A 14,436-nucleotide genomic window follows, 5' to 3' on the forward strand; every position below is an offset into this window, starting at 1 on the left:
CTGGTGTCCTTTGACAGCTCTTTGGTCTTGGCCATAGTGGAGTTTGGAGTGTGACTGTTTGAGGTTGTGGACAGGTGTCTTTTATACTGATAACAAGTTCAAACAGGTGCCATTAATACAGGTAACGAGTGGAGGACAGAGGAGCCTCTTAAAGAAGAAGTTACAGGTCTGTGAGAACCAGAAATGTTGCTTGTTTGTAGGTGACCAACTACTTATTTTCCACCATAATTTGCAAATAGATTCATTAAAAACCCTACAATGTGATTTTCTGGAATTTTATTTTATTTTGTCTGTGATAGTTGAAGTGTACCTATGATGAAAATTAGTAAAAAATTACTAATACACTCGCTCACCAAATCAGCGTATTCATCAATGTTATTATCTGACGCTATGCAGAACATATCCCAGTCCACGTGATCGAAGCAATCTTGAAGTGTGGAATCCGAGTGTTCGGACCAGCGTTGAACAGACCTGAGCATGAGCGCTTCCTGTTTTAGTTTCTGTCAATAGGCTGGGAGCAACAAAATTGAGTAGTGGTCAGATTTTCTGAAAGAAGGGCGGGGGAGGGCTTTATAGGCGTCGTGGAAGTTAGAATAACAATGATCCAGGGTTTTGCCAGCCTGGGTCGTGCATTCGATATGCTGATAACATTTAGGGAGCCTTGTTTTCAGATTAGCCTTGTTAAAATCCCCAGCTATAATAAATGCAGCCTCAGGATGTGTGGTTTCCAGTTTACATAGAGTCAAATTAAGTTATTTCAGGGCCGTCTATGTCTGATTGGGGCGAGATATACACAACTGTGATTATGATCGAAGAGAATTCTCTTGGTAGATAATGCGGTCGGCATTTGATTGTAAGGAATTCTAGGTCAGGTGAACAAAAGGACTGGAGTTCCTGTATGTTGTTATAATCGCACCAAGCCTCGTTAATCATAAGGCATACACTCCCGCCCTTCTTCTTACCAGAGAGATGTTTGTTTCTGTCGGCGCGATGTGTGAGGAAGCCAGGTGGCTGTACCGACTCTGATGACGTATCCCGAGTGAGCCATGTTTCCGTGAAACAAAGAACGTTACAATCTCTGCTGTCTCTGGAAGGCAACCCTTGCTCGGATTTCATCTACCTTGTTGTCAAGAGACTGGACACTGGCGAGTAGTATGCTCGGGAGCGGTGCGCGATATGCCCGTCTACGGAGCCTGACCAGAAGACCGCTCTGTCTGCCCCCTTCTGCGGCGCCGTTGTTTTGGGTCGCCGGCTGGGATCCGATCCATTGTCCTGGATGGTGGACCAAACAGAGGATCCGCTTCGAGAAAGTCGTATTCCTGGTTGTAATGTTGGTGAGTTGACATTGCTCTTATATCCAATAGTTCCTCCCGACTATGTAATAACACCTAATATTTTCTGGGGTAACAATTTAAGAGGCGGCCATCTCTGTCGGCGCCGAAAGTAAACCAATCTTTGCTTGACATCTTGGGAAAATTAAAAGAAATCAGCCAAGATCTGAGAAAATATTGTCGACCTCCAAAAGGTCTGGTTCATCCTTGGGAGCAATTTACAAATGCCTGAAGGTACCACGTTCATCTGAACAAACAACAGTACGCAAGTATAAACACCATGGGACCACGCAGGCGTCATACCGCTCAGGAAGGAGACACATTCTGTCTCCTAGAGATTAACTACTGTGGTGCAAAAAAATCCCAGAACAACAGCAAAGGACCTTGTGAAGATGCTGGAGGAAACAGGTACAAAAGTATCTATATCCACAGTAAAACGAGTCCTATATCGACATAACCTGAAAGACCGCAGGAAAATTGTGTGGATATATTGAAGCAACATCTCAAGACATCAGTCAGGGAAGTTAAAGCTTGGTTGCAAATGGGTCTTCCAAATGGACAATGACCCCAAGCATACTTCCAAAGTTGTGGCAAAATGGCTTAAGGACAACAAAGTCAAGGTATTGGAGTGGCCATTGCAAAGCCCTGACCTCAAACCTACAGAAAATTTGTGGGCAGAACTGAAAAAAACATGTGCGAGCAAGGAGGCCTACAAACCTGACTCAGTTACACCAGCTCTGTCAGGAGGAATGGGCCAAAATTCATCCAACTTATTGTGGGAAGCTTGTGGAAGGCTCCACAAAAGGTTTGACCCAAGTTAAACAATTTAAAAGGCAATGCTACGAAATACTAATTGTATTTGTAATTGAGTGTATGTAAACGTCTGACCCACTGGGAATGTGATGAAAGAAATAAAAGCTGAAATAAATCTATTATTATTCTGACATTTCACATTCTTAAAATAAAGTGGTGATCTAACTGACCTAAAACATATAATTTTTACTAAGATTAAATGTCAGGAATTGTGAAAAAGAAATCAGCCAAGATCTGAGAAAATATTGTCGACCTCCAAAAGGTCTGGTTCATCCTTGGGAGCAATTTACAAATGCCTGAAGGTACCACGTTCATCTGAACAAACAACAGTACGCAAGTATAAACACCATGGGACCACGCAGGCGTCATACCGCTCAGGAAGGAGACACATTCTGTCTCCTAGAGATTAACTACTGTGGTGCAAAAAAATCCCAGAACAACAGCAAAGGACCTTGTGAAGATGCTGGAGGAAACAGGTACAAAAGTATCTATATCCACAGTAAAACGAGTCCTATATCGACATAACCTGAAAGACCGCAGGAAAATTGTGTGGATATATTGAAGCAACATCTCAAGACATCAGTCAGGGAAGTTAAAGCTTGGTTGCAAATGGGTCTTCCAAATGGACAATGACCCCAAGCATACTTCCAAAGTTGTGGCAAAATGGCTTAAGGACAACAAAGTCAAGGTATTGGAGTGGCCATCGCAAAGCCCTGACCTCAAACCTACAGAAAATTTGTGGGCAGAACTGAAAAAAACATGTGCGAGCAAGGAGGCCTACAAACCTGACTCAGTTACACCAGCTCTGTCAGGAGGAATGGGCCAAAATTCATCCAACTTATTGTGGGAAGCTTGTGGAAGGCTCCACAAAAGGTTTGACCCAAGTTAAACAATTTAAAAGGCAATGCTACGAAATACTAATTGTATTTGTAATTGAGTGTATGTAAACGTCTGACCCACTGGGAATGTGATGAAAGAAATAAAAGCTGAAATAAATCTATTATTATTCTGACATTTCACATTCTTAAAATAAAGTGATCTAACTGACCTAAAACATATAATTTTTACTAAGATTAAATGTCAGGAATTGTGAAAAACTGAGTTTAAATGTAGTTGGCTAAGATGTATGTAAACTTCCAACTTCAACTGTACGTCATCTGTGCACTTAAATATCGAATGGAGGATGCTTTTCATCGTGATTTATTTTAATTACAGCCAGGTAGGCATTACTCCTGTTGTAAATATAAGCAATGTGCCTAATATTAGGAAAGTTGAGAAATAAATACAGTAGGCCTAGCCTATAGAAAGCTGATGGGATCCATGTTTTATTATTAGAGGCCATCAAAATTTTTTTTATCTCCCGCAATTTCTTAGCCTATAGAAATGTTGCGCAAAATTAGCTCATGGGCTCTCATGAAAAGTTTGATTAGATTTTCAAATACATTTTCATTGATGTCAGAGTGATTAGAGGGACACTAGAGTGCTGAGTACCAGGCAGTTAGCATGTTTAGTAGGCTACTAATGACCATCAGCAACGTCAGAGCTTGTAGAAGCCTAATTTCCGTGACTAAATGGTCATGTGGAATTTGACTGCCTCGTGACCGCCGGTGTGACGGTAATACGCTCACCGCAACAGCCCTATCTGTGACCAACAGATGCATATCTGTATTCCCAGTCATGTGAAATCCATAGATTAGGGCCTAATTAATTATTTGAATTGTAACTCAGTAAAATCTTTGAAATTGTGTCATGTTGTGTTTATATATTTTTGTTTGGTGTAGCTGTATGACTCTGGTGTACTGCTCTTGCGGCACCATATAACAGCAGCATGCACTGACCTGTGAGGAAACGGGTTCTCTTTCCAATCGCTTCTCACATTTCATATGAGAATTGAATAACTAGACTAGACAGTATGGCCATCCCTTCTGAAAGGGCTTTACATCTGGCCTGTGGCTATATGAACTCCTGTAGACACTGTGCAGTGCTTTTCCAACAGCAGGGGTGCAGTTCCTGTTGTGGGCTCTACCAGTGCTGTGTGCCAGTAAATCCTCAGTGCTCTCACTCTGTTTGTGCCCTGTGTAGAAGACTGTGTGTGTGGGGAGAGGACAGGAAAGATTAACCACACCCAGATTATGTAACAGCCGCAGGCAGCCTTTTAACCCCTCAGCTCAGTCCCCACTAACTGACAACACTGGCATCCACTGACTGTCATTGGAGCGATTATGTGGGCCATACAGGGAATACAGCCTAGCCCGGGCTAAGAAAAACTGAGGACAGAGTATTGCCCCAGAGCCATTTTGAAAAGCAATCAACTACCAACTGAAATAAGAGCTCAGATGTGATGCTGAACTTTCCCAATGTTCTCAGTGAGAGGCATTCTAAAGCAGGCACCTCCAGAGGAACAGCAATCCGATTAACAAAGGAGAATGTGTCCTTCAGGTAACCAGGCAACAGTAGTCAGAGGCACGGGTCCACAAGTGTGAGGCGATCCAGCTAAGGTCTCTATTCATAGGAACAGAAAGGGAATCAATGACACTAACAGGACAGGGACAATAGGACTAATGAGCAAAGCCATGTCACCCCAGACTCATGTTATAAACAATGGCTTTAAAAACATTAGATATAGGACACATACAATCCACCAACATGAGTGTCTCCGGAACATCTATGTGCAGGAATTGAAACACACTGGATGGAGGATTAATGGTAAAGTATGGATCCTGGCAGGACTGAGAAGTGAAACCTTCTAACCCATTCCACAACAATGTTGCATGCTGGGAAAGGGCGTTACCTGTGGTGTCAGAGAGAGAGAGGGCGTTAAAGGGGTCCGGGACACTCAACATCGCTGAGCCTGCATCCAAACCCAGGATGTCCGCAGTTCTCTCAGCTTAACATTACACAGGGAGAACGAGAGAAAGGAGGAGAGAAAGCAGGAGAATAGGGAGAGGAAAGATGTTGGAGAAGACGGGATGGTCAGGTTATGACAGTTACTGATCTAATAGAAAGTCAACAAGATGTAAGAGGACAACAGCGCTGAGGAGAACAAATTACACAACAGTAATTGGGTTTGGGTTGGGCTCAGAAAATTGTCTCATAGTAAGGTTGGAAAGGTTCACTTAACAGCTCAGACCGATATATCTCTATGAAAGAATTCTACAGAGCTGGAGAAACATCTGCCTTCAAAATAAAGATTTACAGAGAAGAAGCCGGCAGATAAAATCACAAGGACTACACATGGAAATATGTAGAGATGAGGGAGAGGGATAATGACGTCTGTATGACACAGGGAGAGAGAGGAAGGTGAACACGTGGGGTCTTACCTGAGAAAGCCTTGCATGTGGCCCCAGCAGCAGAGACAGGCTGCAGCCCTGAGATGAGGTTCTCTGTGGAGAGGCTGGCCCTCTCCCCTGTTGTAGCTATCATAAAGACAAACACAATTAGAAAACAACATCACCTCTGATAATTTACCCATCTACCATCTATCCATTGTGCTTGTAGATGTCTATACACAGACTGGACTTTGTGGTCTTACTCTCGGCCAGCTTGGCAAAGTCCTTGTTGAGCAGCTCCTCTGCAGAGAGCTTGGAGAAGTTGTCATCACCAAAAGGGTTCCAGCTGCCAGTGGGTACAGAGGGGGCTGTCTGGGCACCGCCCTCCCCTGGCTGGTACACACTCTGCTGGGAGGAGCAGGGGGAGCCAGAGGGGGTGGTGCTTGCTGACCTACAACACACACAGGAAAACACAAAAGGTTGCAGTGGAAACCATCCATCTCATGTATCTCAAGTACAAACAAGTATGTGCCAAATATAAAACATGCATACAAATATGGGTGATTAAAAAGACTATCGAGTTATTTGTAGATTGAAAGGACTGTTTATTCCTGTGTTGAACTATAAAAAGGGAGTGTTTAAAGGGTTCTCTGAATGAATGCCTGTGTGTTTGTTTGTTCTCTCTCTCTAATGAATGGACAGTTGATTCCTCAGTTCATTGAGATGGGTTAATTCAGCTCACTTGGACTTGTTGAGGCTGGCCTCGGCTGCAGCCGCCTGCAGTAGCTGGGTTGACTTGCTGATTGGGACCCCAAACACAGCACTGTGGGTGACGTCACTCAGGATGCGTCTGTGACTGCCTCGGGGGGGCATCTTTGGGGAGGAGGGGGGTGTCAGGGTGCCAACCTTGTGGAGCCCACGTCCAGGAGCCAGATGCTGGGAGAAGAGAGCGAGAGAAAGGGTTTAATATGGAGATAAGAAAAATATCACACCAAATATCAATATCAGTGAGAGAAGGAAGAAAATTACAGGCTGATTCAAGTTGATTAGCTATTCTATTGGTTAGTGAAAAGACATGGTTAATTAGTGGAAAAATACCAAAGGATGGTATTCAGGATGTTATTGATTCATATTGGATTTAGAACAACACATTCTAAAGGAGACAGAACTGAGTGTTGACAGGTTCCAGTGACAGACGTTTCATGACAACTTTAAACATTATAACTACAGTGAAAGGAAAAGCAGCTAGACAGCTTCTGAATCCTATTTGATCACTATGCAAAGATCACTATGCAAAGCATTAAATGGCTGTCTTCAGTGTTAGGTGATTAGCTAGATTCTAAGGCCCCAGACAGAGAGTCAGGGCCTGTCCTACAGACCAGCAGGCTGCCAGAGGAGAGGGGCCTGTTAGCCCTCCCTGTCCCACAAGGCAGCAGGCTGCCAGAGGGGAGGGGCATGTTAGCCCTCCCTGTCCTACAGACCAGCAGGCTGCCAGAGGGGAGGGGCCTGTTATCCCTCCCTGTCCCACAAGGCAGCAGACTGCCAGAGGGGAGGGGGGTTACTGTGGGCTCAGAGTCAGTCAAGTGCATGTCCTGTGGCTGCTGAGGGGGTGCTGCTGATTGGGGGGAGGGGGGAGGTCTGCCGCAGGGCCAGCTGGCTGCTTTTGCAGGGGAGCAACTGCAGCCACAGGATTAGCTTTGGGCTGCACAGCCACAGAGCCCTGGAAGATCGGCATGGGAGGCATAGTATTCTGTTCTGTGTTTTTCATGAAAGTTGTCATTTTTGCAGTTGGATTTTTGTTAAACATGACATGTCAGTGTATTTTAATGAACAGATTAGATGGGAGTTCCTGGAAAGTCAATAAAGTTATTCAGTTGGATTCAATTTCATTCAAAACCACAAGGTCATTTAGAGGTCCTGCTAAATGTGCACTCCATAGAAATATCATAAGTTAGAAGGCAATAAACGGATTCATAAAAAACAAATGACTTAATATTATTGGCAAATGGTAAAAAGATACTCTGATATGTTAAGAAGCCCAAACACAAAGTAATATGCCCACCTGGTTGGTCTGCTGCTGTGGGCTGAAGAAGGCTGCAGCCTGCTGCTTCATGAAGAGACCCTGCTGATGCTGGGGCGTGGCAATGGGCTGCGAAGGGGCGGTCTGAGCCAGTGGGGGTGTGGCCTGCTGGACTAATTGGACAGCAACTGCAGGCTGGGCTGTGCCTAAAACACCTGTAGTACAGGGGAAACGATGCTCGTCTTGTAAGGGTGACATAACAATTGACTAAAGCAGACAAGCTTGCAGCTACTATCTGTCTCTATACAAGCAGATAGACAGAAGGGCTCAGAGAGACTACAGGGGCTCACATTAATAGACTATTAAAGCCTTGTCCGGACGGACAAATTGAACCACTGGGATTACAAGGCCATGTTATGTCAGCCAAACACTTGGAACAGTTCAATACATCAAGCTCAATACAGGATGTCTATCTTGGTGAGTGTTTTGTTACAGGATAAGAGACTTCCTCTGCTAGCAGGCCTCACCTCTCTGCTCACCACATCATCAGGTCGTTGTGGTTCAAGCTGTGACTGAGAAACAAAGCAGGTACAGAGGGTAGTTAATGCGTACCTATGGGCTGGGGCCCTCCTGCAGCCATGTTGGGTCTCTTGCGTGGGGTGAGGGCCGGCTGGATGGGCAGGATGCCTATGGACTGGGCCCCTCCAGCTTTGGGGCGTGAACGGGGCGTGATGGACGTCTCCATTGTGGGGACAGGATCTGAGAGCCTGGGAGGGGAGAGGAAGGGCAGGCCAGATTATCCTTTGCCGGAGCTTTACATCTGTAACTATAAAAAAGCCCCGTTTCTCAAGCCCCTCACTTACCTGGCTTTGGATTGAGTCTTTTTGGCCACAGCGTCACTGGCTCTGATTGGTTCAGGGAGTTTTGTAGGAATAGGAGAGTTCTGTGAAAGTGAAAAGAGTTTCAGTAGTATGCTTATATATGCTACTCAATTTTAATCAATCAGCTTCACTCCGATTTCTAGTGTAATGGTTTTCCTTTATCATTATAACTTCTGCATGACATGACTGCAGCAATGTCATGATCAGTTAAAGATTCCATGAATCGGCCTTGAATGTCCACTGGGAATGACGTCTGAAATGTGCTGTGTCAGATGATTTGAGTGCTGACATTGCTCCTTCAATGCAAAGCAAAGGGGCCTGGGAGATGGAGGGCAGCCAACTGGCAACAACCACAAAGCTCCTTGTTCCCCCATCCTAGACTTATTTTCCCTAGACTTATGTTGCTTTCCAAAAAGATTAGACATGAATAAAACTTTAGTAAAATGTGGAAGCTTATTACATTTGAAATTAAATAACATTACATCTGGCATTTTGGAGGGCAAGGTAACAATTCAAATAAAGTTAAAAGTTCCTCTCCATTTTCGCTCTTTGAATTATTTGGTTGTAACCTTCGTCTCCGGGGAGATGTTCTAGTCCTGTTGTCGTTACTGAGGGTGAGGTGACTTACATGTACGTTCCGGATGGGGCATTCTATCCCGGCCAGCCTGAAGGAGAAGTGGGACACTTGGTAGATATCTGGTCTCAGCTCTGGGTCAGGCTCTAGCATGTATCCTGATGAATGGAAGAAAACGTGGTTGTAATTATGATACTGACAGTGCATTCGAAAAATATTCAGACCCTTTGACTTTTACACATTTGATTACGTTACAGCCTTGATTAATTGATTAAATAACACCCCCAAATCTACTCACAATAACCAATAATGACAAAGCAAAAACAGATTTTTAGAGAAATGTGCACATTTATTAAATATAAAAACAGAAATCGTTTATTTACATTAGTTTTCAGACCCTTTGCCAAGTGACGCGAAATTGAGCTTAGGTGCATCTTGTTTCCATTGATCATCCTTAAGATGTTTCTACAACGTGATTGGAGTCCACATGTAGTAACTTCAATTGGTTCGACATGATTTGGAAAGGCACACACCTGTCAAAATAAAGGTCCCACAGTTGTCAGTGCATGTCAAAGCAAAAACCAAGCCATGAGTTCCGAGACAGGATTGTATCGAGGCACAGATCTGGGGAAGGGTACCAAAACATTTCTGCAGCATTGAAGCTCCCCAAGAACACAGTGGCCTCCATCATCCTTAAATTGAAGATGTTTGGAACCACCAAGACTCTTCATAGAGCTGGCCGCCCGGCCAATCTCAGCAATCGGAGGAGAAGGGCCTTGGTCAGGAAGGTGACCAAGAACCCAATGGTCACTCTGACAGAGCTCCTCCTTGGAGATGGGAGAACCTTCCAGAAGGACAACCATCGCTGCAGCACTCCACCAATCAAGCCTTTATGGTAGAGTGGCCAGACAGAAGCAGCCACTCAGTACAAGGCACATTACATCCCGCTTAAAGTTTGCCAAAAGGCACCTAAAGGACTCTCAGACCATGAGAAACAAGATTCTCTGGTCTGATGAAACAAAGAATGAACACTTTGGCCTGAATGCAAAGCGTCACATCTGGAAGAAACCTGGCACCATCCCTACGGTGAAGTATGGTGGTGGCAACATACTGACTGGGAGACTAGTCAGAATCGAGGGAAAGATGAAAGGAGCAAAGTACAGAGGACCTCAGGACCTCAGACTGGGGCGAAGATTCACCTCCAACAGGACAACGACCCTAAGCACACAGTCAAGACAACGCAGGAGTGGCTTTGGGACAAGTCTCTGAATGTCCTTGAGTGGCCCAGCCAGAGCCCGGACTTGAACCCAATCTAACATCTATTGAGAGACCTGAAAATAGCTGTGCAGCGACGCTCCCCATCCAACCTGACAAAGCTTCAGAGAATCTGCTGAGAATAATGAGAGAAACTCCCAAATACAGGTGTGCCGGGCTTGTAGCGTCATACCCAAGAAGTCTTGAGGCTGTAATCGCTGCCAAAGGTGATTCAACAAAGTACTGAGTAAAGGTCTGAATACTTATGTAAATGTGACATTTCAGGTTATTTTATTTTGAATAAATTAGCAAAGATGTCTCAAAATGTGTTTTTGCTTCGTCATTATGGGCTAGTGTGTAGATTGACGAGGGGAGAAAAACTATAACGACAAAACATGAAAAAAGTCAGGGGGTCTGAATACTTTCTGAATGCACTGCATATTTCTCTAAAGGACTTGCACTGTGTAATCGAGAAGGGGCACAGAGAGAAAGACAGAGCCAGAAAGACAACTCTCTTACATACAAATGCATGGACCAGTCAGTAGGAGTTGACAGGGAGGATGGCTACTCACTGATGAGGCAGTGCATGTCCGGGGAATAGCGGGAGTTGTCTGGTATAGTGAAGCTGCCGTCACAGATGGCCACTTGGCTCTCCCCAAATGGCAGGGTGAAGTAGCACAGTTTATACAGTAGGCAGCCCATAGCCTGTAGAGACAGCACAGTGGACATCAGCACACCTTGTTTTACCTCAAAAATCTTGCAACCCAGCAAGTCAGTTACACTGTACATAACTCTGGTGGAGAGAAACCAGTCATAATCTCCAATATCGATTCAGCAGTATGCCAACTCACCCAGATGTCTGCCTTTGTAGTGATGACCATGCCATTGTAAAGGTTGATCATCTCTGGGGCTCTGTATGACAGAGTAGTGTACCTTAAGACGGGAAGGGAACACACTCATTTACGAAAGGACTTGAAAGGGCACAGTAAATCCACAACATCCCAACCTGTTGTACTTGTTGGTTCACTAGACTAAAACTATCAAACCACACCCATGAGTTCAGTGTTCCAGCTGAGGTGAAGCTCTTCAGAATCACTCACTTCTTGATTTCCTCCTCCACCAGTGGAACGCCCTCTGTCTGAGGGTCCTGGAAGCGGTTGGTGGCGCTACCAAAGTCACACAGCACGTAGTGTCCCCGGTCATGGAGCAGGATATTCTCCACCTGCAGAGGAGATCGACACACAGATGACTCCTGAGACAGGGGACTCCTGAGACAGGGGACTCCTGAGACAGGGGACTCCTGAGACAGGGGACTCCTGAGACAGGGGACTCCTGAGACAGGGGACTCCTGAGACAGGGGACTCCTGAGACAGGGGACTCCTGAGACAGGGGACTCCTGGGTTGCTCTTTGAATGGTGTGTAACATATTTATACACTTCATGGTTCACTTCTCATGCTGCAACACACATTTGCAGCTTGGACATGTATTAAAGACAAACAGATAGAGGACAAGTGTGAGTAGGGTGTCAACTCTGAGGGTGTGTGTGTGTGTGTGAAGACATGTGCTCGTGCCTTGAGATCTCGATGGATGATTGGCGTCTTGCACTGGTGGAGGCGGGCCACAGCCTCGCAGGTGTCACAGAAGATCTGCAGCACTTCTGCCTCAGTGAAGCCTGTTTGCAAACGCTGGTTCATCAGGTTCACCACCTGACCGCCTGTAACAAACCAGGGAGGGCTTACAATGGGTTTGGAAACTAAGTAGATATGCTCCTGTAATGGTATGATGTTTGTACACGAATGAAACTACGAAAGTGATTGATAAGGAAAGAGGGGCAGAATTACCACGACAGAAGTCCATGAGGATGAGGACCTCCCAGACATCTCCTGATCCCACTGCAGTTATACTGGAGTCCAGGAACCCCACAATGTTCCTGTGGCCCACAAGGTCCCTCTGCACATGCACACACACAATTGGTTAATATTACAAAGAATATAAAGAACCTCATAGGTCTCTGGTTTGCTTTCAAGTTCCAAACAGGCTGCCATAACAATGGTGATCTTTGTTTGTTTTTTGGATTGCCCAAGTGTATTCTGCTTCTGCTTGCTGACTATGAGGATCTGCCAAAAGGCTGGAAGTAATAGGGTTGTTCCACAAAATGGGTGCCTTTTGGACATGCAAATGTTTAGGAAATTCACTTTAAAATATATCTTCTTTCAACATTTCAGTTGCATGGAGGATATGTTGAGTTTACGGAAAAACAGATTGTCCAGTCTCGGGTATTAAAATCCTATAAACTAAGAGCATTTTATCTGCAGTTGTACCACACTGTCAAAACGGTTACGGACACTTATGTAACCACAACTATTATTTAAAAGCATGTTTGAGATGAATCACAAATGTTCTCATTGATCAAGTATCCCTTGTACAAATAAACTCCCATATAATATCAAATGGATAAAGTTACCGTTGGGCCTCTAACAGGGTTGACAATAACACAGTTTAGGTTTAAGATCGGCCATTACTCCTCATGTGGTGAAGAGAATGGGACCACATGGTGTTCATAAAATTAGGAATTATACACAAGACTTACTTCCTTTTCCACCATGCTGTTCATGGTGGAAAAGGCCGCAAACAATGTCACCTGCTGTGAGTCAAATAATGGTCCATTATTTTAAAGGAATACATTGTTTGCATAACAGGGTTGGCCTTAAAATGAGGGACATACGTAAATGCATCACCAATCACATTAATAGCAATAATAACCTACAGAAATGACTGTCAAAGCAGCAAAAATAAATAGGCCTTTACAATGGTGAAACATGGAGACATTTTGGGATTAAGTGAGTTGAAATCTTCCTAGAAGTGACAGTGTTGATGGAGGGACATGTCAAAATGCTGAATTTTGGCACTTTAGCAAGCCATTATTCATTAAAAAAAAAATCTGATGTATTGAATTCTTCATGTGGTCTATATTATAGTGCACTTCATTTAATATGACAGGCTTTTTAAAAATTAAATATTGGTGCATAATGTGTACTTAAAAGATCAAAGGGAGGCAAAAGGCACCCAATTTCGTGGAACGACCCAATAATGACAGCCATCCTGTACCAATTACGCCCCCCCAGGGTGTAGCTGCAGGGGCTGGTTATCTTACAGCATGGCCTCCAGTTAGGGAACTGAGGCCCAAGGGGTTGGGGGAGTTTATCTGCATGACGTCCAAATCAACATATTCAGCAGCAGGCTCTAATGAAGTGAAGAATGTATGACTCAGTTACTACCCACCCTTCCGCTCCCCCCCCCCCCCCCCCCCCCCCACACACACACACACACACACACACACACACACATACATACATACATACATACATATATATATTTGTTTAAGTTAGTCTTGTCAACCCTTCCATAGTCAGCAACTCATTCCCATATCACCTTTTCCAGAACAGAAACACAATCCTATTCTTTAAATTTGTGTCATTTTATCTATGTGGTTCTACATCAGCTTCACTACAGCAGTGGCACAGTGATTTGCCCCCTTTGTGAAGTCCATTTGTCTGAGAAAGCCTGTGCATTATAAGGTAGACTGGGTGACAGACTGAGCAGAACTCCAGCCCAGAACCGGTTCTCACCATGATCTGGATCTCTAGCTTGCAGATATGCAAGTCGTGCTCGTTGTTGACGTACATTCTCTTCAGGGCACAGCGGACCCCCTGGTGGGTCCGCACCAGGAACACAATGGCAAAGCCTCCTAGAGAGAGAAAGATTTCAGCATTGACCTGTGACTGAGTGGCTCAGGTCCCCACTGAGGCCAGCGGCCTTGTCAGCTAACCTGACAGCAAGAGAATACAATAAACACAACAAGAGACCAGCTTAATATGGAGCGACAAAAATGTGTTTCGTGACACTGGTTTCCCCTCAAGCCAAACGGCTAAATGACGTGCTTTGCTTCGACAAATATCAGTAACAGTGACTGAATTAGCCCTGAGTCATGGTCAGTCAGTCTGGATGAGTCAAAGCTGCTGATACTGTAGAGTGGCTGACTGTGTGCAGAACAGAGCAGGCCTCCTTCAGTCTGTCCATTACCTCATCCTGATAGCAGCACACCACACAACCCTGGCAACGTTTGTCCTCTCTGTCATATAAACACACCCTGTATGACCCCAGATCAACAGTGGCAGAACTAGCTGGGAAGAAATGCTGTGAAATCTGTATTAAGTCAGAGGGGTGGATGAAGCTGTGGTAAAAGAAGGCTCAACATAGCATTGGTGAGTCAGCAGTAGAGATGAGAATCAG

At 44.7% G+C, this 14,436-nt stretch overlaps 1 protein-coding gene across 18 annotated transcripts in view; it reads right to left on the reverse strand.

Moving 5' to 3' along the window:
• Positions 1-14,436, reverse strand: part of LOC110536022 (AP2-associated protein kinase 1) — a 49,839-nt gene that overhangs the window by 16,538 nt on the left and 18,865 nt on the right. For 9 of the 18 annotated variants that reach the window (XM_036935860.1, XM_021621518.2, XM_036935856.1 and 6 more), the window contains exons 2-14: positions 13,773-13,891; positions 11,985-12,093; positions 11,715-11,857; positions 11,243-11,364; positions 10,994-11,075; positions 10,715-10,847; positions 8,943-9,046; positions 8,297-8,376; positions 8,046-8,200; positions 7,476-7,648; positions 6,156-6,349; positions 5,677-5,864; positions 5,465-5,560 (exon numbers count right to left, since the gene is read on the reverse strand). In XM_036935860.1, coding sequence (XP_036791755.1) covers positions 5,465-5,560; positions 5,677-5,864; positions 6,156-6,349; positions 7,476-7,648; positions 8,046-8,200; positions 8,297-8,376; positions 8,943-9,046; positions 10,715-10,847; positions 10,994-11,075; positions 11,243-11,364; positions 11,715-11,857; positions 11,985-12,093; positions 13,773-13,891 — 1,698 coding nt within the window. Of the gene's footprint in view, positions 1-4,935; positions 5,032-5,464; positions 5,561-5,676; positions 5,865-6,155; positions 6,350-7,475; positions 7,649-8,045; positions 8,201-8,296; positions 8,377-8,942; positions 9,047-10,714; positions 10,848-10,993; positions 11,076-11,242; positions 11,365-11,714; positions 11,858-11,984; positions 12,094-13,772; positions 13,892-14,436 lie in introns of all 18 variants that reach the window. The other 9 variants (XM_021621516.2, XM_036935858.1, XM_021621509.2 and 6 more) reach the window with 2 other exon arrangements.

Source organism: Oncorhynchus mykiss, chromosome 11, assembly GCF_013265735.2.
Source record: "Oncorhynchus mykiss isolate Arlee chromosome 11, USDA_OmykA_1.1, whole genome shotgun sequence".
NCBI classification, from domain to species: domain Eukaryota; kingdom Metazoa; phylum Chordata; class Actinopteri; order Salmoniformes; family Salmonidae; genus Oncorhynchus; species Oncorhynchus mykiss.